Source organism: Impatiens glandulifera, chromosome 9 (genome assembly GCF_907164915.1).
Source record: "Impatiens glandulifera chromosome 9, dImpGla2.1, whole genome shotgun sequence".
Taxonomy (NCBI): Eukaryota; Viridiplantae; Streptophyta; class Magnoliopsida; order Ericales; family Balsaminaceae; genus Impatiens; species Impatiens glandulifera.
Genome location: NC_061870.1, coordinates 20105409 through 20112493, shown reverse-complemented (window position 1 = coordinate 20112493; position 7085 = coordinate 20105409). Strand labels below are relative to the sequence as shown.

At 31.2% G+C, this 7085-nt stretch overlaps 1 protein-coding gene across 1 annotated transcript; it reads left to right on the top strand.

The window, feature by feature from the left end:
* The first annotated feature begins 1753 nt into the window (after positions 1-1753).
* On the top strand, positions 1754-5012 carry LOC124914752 (glucose-1-phosphate adenylyltransferase large subunit 1-like). Its single transcript, XM_047455360.1, has 15 exons — positions 1754-1876; positions 2009-2243; positions 2424-2546; positions 2712-2882; positions 2958-3050; positions 3151-3234; positions 3315-3370; positions 3460-3553; positions 3649-3834; positions 3986-4066; positions 4172-4258; positions 4350-4454; positions 4550-4656; positions 4736-4796; positions 4893-5012. Exons 2-15 carry the CDS (start codon positions 2019-2021, stop codon positions 4992-4994), a joined length of 1575 nt encoding a protein of 524 aa, XP_047311316.1. The 5' UTR covers positions 1754-1876; positions 2009-2018; the 3' UTR covers positions 4995-5012.
* The last annotated feature ends 2073 nt before the right edge of the window (positions 5013-7085 follow it).

The window sequence follows — 7085 nt, the reverse complement described above, 5'->3', positions numbered from 1 at the left end:
CATTCTCAACCAAGAATTAAAACTGCATTGTAAAGTAAAAAAAAACGACATGACACTGATTTGACTTAGGCAATGTGGTTTTATGATGCTGAAATTCAATTTAATGTCTTAAACTCGCATTATTTTCATGTAGCAATTAACAGGAGTATTGTAATGGGTCATTGATATACACATCCAACATATTATCCCTTGTGCGTGTTGGATTGCTAAGATATGTCAAAAAAAATATTAAAGTTGATTGTTAAGAATTGTAGAAAATATTGGATGGATACATGATGCACAATTATGACATATGGTTGGACGGATGGTAAACAATGGTCATTAATTAGTTTTTTGGTCTCTTGTCTTAAAGGGATTATATTTGTCAAGTCTGTTGATATTTCGAGTTTCATCTTTGATACTTCAACATTGTGCAACTTGTTTTCTAAGATTGTTAAGTGGTGGGTATAAACAATGTTGTTCAACTTGTGATTGTGACTGATAATAGAGTTAACTTTAAGAATGCTGGTAAATTGTTGAGTGAAAAATATATGGTCTTCAAGTGTTGCACATTGTATCAACTTAATTTTTAAGGAGATTTGTGATATGCATTTGATGAAAGTGAGAGCTAATTCGGGGTTTAAGTTACTATATTTGTGTGCAATCACAAATCGACTTTGAATTGATTAAGGCAATATCCAGGTTGGAATGAGTTTGTTAGATCCGGTACTACACGCTACTTTTACAGCACTTCAAAGTTTGAATGACCACATAGTTAACTTAAAAATTTTGAACGCATCTTAAAATTACTCAAAATATTTGAAGGTGACAAAAGGTATAGAAGTGAAGCAAATTGTATTAAATTACAGATTTTGGACAAATGTTGCGATTGTTGTGAAGTAAATGGCTATTTTGATGCGTCAATTGAGAATTTGACACTTATGACAAGTCTGCAATGAGATAACGTCTATAAGGGCATGCGTAAGGAACACAAAGTAATGAAGAATATATTTTTAAACAAAAAAAGACTTTATGAGTTTTATACTAATATCACGAAAGCTATACGGAGATGTATGTTTTTGTTAACGTATTCACGTGCAAGCATACCAATTGAATATTGCCTTTTAGTATGATAACGACACTTATTATAAAAAGAAAGAACAAAATTTTATCCAAGTTATATTTGATTTTATAACCCTACAAAAGAGGTAAGACAAAATATGTGAGAAAAAACTTTTTCATGAAACCGAGTATTCTAAAAATCGTAAACTATCAATTTTTTTACCTGAAATGACATTGAATATATATAAGTCCAAGTACTAACTAATTTGATATAAATAAAATTTATATCAAATATAAAATTTACTTTTTATATATATATATTTTTTTGGTATGAATATCATTTTTATCATATGTATGGTGAAAGTTATTTGAATAAAATACTCAATTTAACTTGATTTTCATCCAACTTTTGGGTCAACACTAATACACAAATCATATTAATAAATAATATAAATTGTGTAACGGTTAAGAATAAATAAGAGTTAGTTAACATGAGGTTTCCTTATCCTACACACATTACGCGTTTTTTTACAATATGATATTTATTTATATTTTCAATAAAAAGAATGAATTAATATATATTTGTTTTAGAGTTGAATAGAGAAAAAGACAGATGTTTGGCTAATATTGGGCATTGGACAAACGAGCCCTTAAGACATGGACAATGGTACTTTTGCTGTATTTCCTGCATGACTTCTTCATTCTTCATTCTCCATTGCAAATCTTATTACTTTGGTTTTCGTGAAGAGAGCGGCGAGCTCAAAAGCCATCGCCAACCTCATTCCATGCATTTCAATTCTCTTTAGCCAATACAATTCTCAACTCCTCAATTCCGGTATGAATCGCCATTTTCTTCATCTGATTTCTATATAACGGTTTATCTGATCTCTACTTTATTGGATCTCGTGCTCATTTTAATATATAAATCACTCTGCGGTTCGTTTTCATTACTTGATTTGTGTATCAGATTCTCATCCATGGACGTCTGCATTTTGAGTTCCAATTTTCACTTGGCAACGGTGAGGAATGGTCGTCTTGGACGTGGAGAAAATGGAATTCTGGGGGAGAAAATCAGAAATAGTCTCGGTCACAGTAACAATAGCATTTGGAAGAATCAGTTGACAAGTGGAAAGTGCTTGAGGAAGATCAATCATAGGACTTCCTTCTCTTGTGTTACATCCGAACATGATCTGAACACTTTGGTATGTGAATTGTGATGATTCCCTTCGTATTAATGTAAAACTGAAAGTGCAATCCTTTGTTCATTCAGTTGAATATGATTTTGTTTTAGAATCCTTTTCTTGGATTAGATCAAGATAGTGTAACAGTAAAGGATTTCGGTTTAAGTGGTCTGAATTTTAGTAATGTTTGGTTGGTGATAGACTGTTCAGGCAACTCGAGTTGAAAGACAAAGAGTAAACCCTAAAAATGTGGCTGCAATTATACTTGGAGGTGGCCCGGGGACTCAGCTCTTTCCACTTACATTGAAGACGGCTACACCAGCGGTGAGAATTGCATATTGTTTTCGTTGTTTGGATAAGAACATAGGATTTCCTTATTTATCCATATAAAATTTATGAGAAGAAACAAATTAGGTGCAATAATGTCAAGAAAATGTATTATGAATTCTTCTTTAATTTATCATTTGTGGGGATGATAAATTTTTACAGGTCCCAGTTGGAGGATGCTATAAACTTATAGATATTCCAATGAGTAACTGCATCAACAATGGCATAAACAAGATTTTCATCCTCACACAATTCAACTCTGCACCCCTTAACCGTCATATTGCTAGAACATATTTCGGAAATGGTGTGAGTTTTGATGATGGATTTGTGGAGGTAAAGAGTACATTTGTTTTTTAATGGTTATTTTGTTTGGAAAACGAAAGCTTTAACAGTTTAGTCTTTGGATAGGTTCTTGCAGCCACTCAAACAGCTGGAGAAGCTGGTCTTAGGTGGTTCCAAGGAACTGCTGATGCTGTAAGGCAATTTATTTGGGTGTTTGAGGTCAGTTGAAAATATTATCTTTTCTTTTGTTCAGTTCTTTTGAATATTGTCAAATCTTGAAATTTTAAATTAACATTCATGTGTGATATATTTACTGTAGGATGCCAAGAACAAGAACATCGAACACATTCTTATCTTGTCTGGCGATCATATTTATCGAATGGACTATATGGACATTATCCAGGTACATTTCACCTTGACAATGCTTAGTCTTTCAATTTTCCTAAATGGTTCCTTTCCATTGTTTTTTTTGTGAACAAACAGAATCACATCGATAGAAATGCTGATATCACTGTTTCATGTGTGCCTGTTGGCGAAGGGTTAGTTAGTGCTGTTGCTTTTATCACTGTCATTTACTTCTCATATTAGGACAGTAGGGATAAAATAGTCATTGGTTTTTGTGTTTTAGTCGTGCATCGGACTATGGATTGATGAAATTTGATAGCAATGGACAAGTTGTACAATTTGCTGAAAAGCCAAAGGGTGATGATCTAAAAGAAATGGTAGGTTATGTGTTGTTTAAAGTGAAAAAAAAGGCTTTCTTTCCCTCTTTTGGTCATCCTATGTTATTCTCATAAAAATGTTGTTTTTTCTACAGAGAGTAGATACTACACTCCTTGGATTATCTGAAGAAGAAGCCTCACAAGCTCCTTACATTGCTTCAATGGGTGTCTATGTGTTTAAGGCTGATATTTTATTTAAACTTCTGAGAAATAGATATCCTACATCGAATGACTTTGGATCCGAAATCATACCTTCTGCTATCAAGGAACAGAATGTCCAGGTAAGGAAACAATGATGAACTGTTTTTCGATTAGGAAACTGAAAATGAACAAAAAAAAGGAAAAAACTCAAAGCATTTTAATGTATTTTTCCATATTCAAATTCAATGTTTATTATTCCACTTGTCACAAATTAAACATATCAATTTACAGGCATACATATTTCGCGATTATTGGGAAGATATCGGAACAATAAAAACTTTTTACGATGCTAATTTGGCCCTCACCAAAGAGGTTTGTTGTCGTTATCAAGCATCTTTCTGTTTCTTGTTTTCTATAATCAACGAATCATTCTTACTCTTATTTATTGTTTTTTGGTGATTATCAAACAATATGCAGTCTCCAAGTTTTGAATTCTATGATCCTACTAAGCCCATATTCACATCACCTAGGTTCTTACCACCAACCAAGATCGACAAGTGCACTGTATGATTACAATTTCATAGAATAAACAGTCTTGCTTCCTGACATGTACAGTACAGAATATAGATGTTATAAATTCAGTTAAACCATGCAGATTAAAGATTCTATAATTTCACATGGCTGTTTCTTAAGAGAATGTACTGTTTCACACTCGATCATTGGCGAAAGGTCGCGTTTAGACCATGGTGTTGAGCTTAAGGTGATAAAACATCCATTCTCCACTCATTAAATTTATAAATTCAAATAACCCAAGATCAAAATCATTATCTTTTTGTGAATGGTTATTCATCTTAGGACTCTTTAATGATGGGGGCTGACCAGTATCAGACTGAATCAGAAATAGCATCTCTTCTTGCAGAGGGTAAGATCCCAATTGGCATCGGAAGCAATACCAAAATCAGGTAATTACATTAGAAGAAGTTATTTTCTAATGTAATTTAAAGCTGTTTGTTTTCCTCACAAAAACTGATGGTTATCCAGCAAATGTATAATCGACAAGAATGCAAAGATAGGGAAGAATGTAATAATCAAGAACAAAGATGTAAGTTGAACCAAGCTTTATGTCGTAGAATGTGGAGGGATTTTGCTAAATAATATATCAAACTCACTCTAGTGTTCTTTAATGATCGCGTTTCAGGGTGTTGAAGAAGCAGATAGACCGCAGGAAGGATTCTATATTCGATCAGGGATAACTGTCATACTAGAGAAAGCAACAATCAAAGATGGAATGGTTGTCTAATTTCAGAAAACAGATAAGTTCAGAAAATGATGAAGAATGAAATCCAATTCAAGAATGTGGAATGTGTGTATATGGATTAGCAATATAACTTTTAAATTTTTTAAATGTAGAAAATAATAAAGTCTGCAATTCAAGTTGATGAAAACTTTGTGCTAATAAGAGATTAGAGTGGATTAAGGAGTTTTATGGCATTACAAATATTTACGTTTAGTTAATATTGTGGTCAACACAGAGAAGTTGTGTTTATGGTTGCTTAAATGAGTTTATCTTGATACTAAATTCTTTTATTTGATGACAAAGGTAATTGTAAGTGTCAAGTTTATGTAGGTAAAATTATTGAGAAATGATACATATTTCTACTTTGAAATCGCGACTCGTACAGTGAAGGGACCTCGCCCTTATACAAAAGGACCTTACAGTTATACAAAATAACTGCAAAAGAGTTATATACAGCGAGGTCCCAAATTTGTCTTCTAGAATAAAGAGTTATATTTTAAATAAATTTTATGAATGCTCGAATTACAACATAATACTAATTTAGTTATGTAACTTTTCTTCTAAAATAGGAAAGTGGAGCTCTAATTGGATTTACAGAGAAGAAAGGAAGAACAATGATAAAATGTGATTATGTATTTTCTTAAATGAATTGTTAGTTACAACTTATTTAATTAATCAAGTAGTAGTAGAAGAGATAACAACCAATTAGAATACAAGTATTCAAATTTCCCATAAGCAAGTTTTCTACATTTTCTTTGCCTTGTAGTTTGATTTAAATTTGGACTTTCTTTCTTAAGTAGATAATGAAACTATGATATGTTTTTTTTATACTCTACCTTTAGATATGGTACAATGTTTTCATTATTTGCAAAGAAATGGCTGGAAGTAAATGTTTTCTCTTATGCCTCGGCTGAGGAATGGGTTATTTGGTTTTTTCCTCGAATTTGTCCTAAAAAAACCTTGGTTGATCTAAATGAAAAGAAAAACAAATTTGTTTTTTTGTTTTTTTACCCAAAGTAACCCTGAAAATATCCCAATAAAGGGTAAATTTTTTAAAAATAAATAAAAGATAATTTTGATATTTTAATAGATAAAAAGATTGACTAATTAGATGATTGAGATGATAGACTAGTTTTTAGATAAAAAAAAAAAAAAAAAAAAAAAACTAATAACCAATATATCAAACAAACCCTTAATGAACAATTGTAACATTATTTTATATAGGGATGACAATGAGGCGGTTTGGGACGGGGAATGCATTTATCATCCCCGCACTGTTTTAATTTCGGGGATTTTTTTAATACCATCCCTGCCCCATTCGGTTTTTTTCGGTTTCGGGGAATCCCGCGTGACACCGTTAATAAAAAAAATTATTTTTTTTTAAAAAATAAACAAAAATTATATAATAAAATTATATAAACGAATTTTTTAATATAATATATATTATAATATATTAAAAATCTATATTATTATAAATAAATAACATTATTACTTTTATAAAATATAGTGAATAAATAAATATATAAGTGATTTAATATATTTAATTATGTTTATGGTGTTCGGGACAGAATCGAGATGAAATCGGGGCGGGTTGGGGTAGGGACACAAATACCATCTCCGTCCCATCCCCGTTCGGTTTCGTGAAAAAATTGTCTCAAATGAGGCAATTCGGTTCGGTTTTCGTGGGGCGGTTTCAAATTGCCATCCTTAATTTTATACATAGTTATTTTATCTTGTTTATGAAGTTATTTATTGTTTTAAATTCTAAAGAAGATGAATGAGAAAAAATAAATAAAAAATTGTGTGCATGAAGAAGTTTTCGTCTGATTCATTTTAATAGATTAAAATATAGAAAGGTATTAATGTCTTATTCAACTTTTAAAGTTTTTAAACTCTAAATTACTGAAAAGAAGAAGGTACGAGTTGTAGATTTTTTGGTTATGACAAAAGACGTGAATGAGCTTGAGAATTTATATATGAAAGTCAAATTTCTATATTTTGGGTCAAAGTTTATATATTTAATAATATTTAAATACAACTTAGTCGATAAAGTGTACCAAGATATGACAAATTAAAGAGGGCTAAAATAAGTAA

Coding starts and splice junctions, on each gene's coding strand:
- LOC124914752 (XM_047455360.1), top strand. CDS start 2,019: ATGGACGTCTGCATTTTGAGTTCCAATTTTCACTTGGCAACGGTGAGG. Junction 3,051..3,150: donor AATTTATTTGGGTGTTTGAG/GTCAGTTGAAAA, acceptor TATTTACTGTAG/GATGCCAAGAACAAGAACAT. Junction 3,371..3,459: donor TGTGTGCCTGTTGGCGAAGG/GTTAGTTAGTGC, acceptor TTTGTGTTTTAG/TCGTGCATCGGACTATGGAT.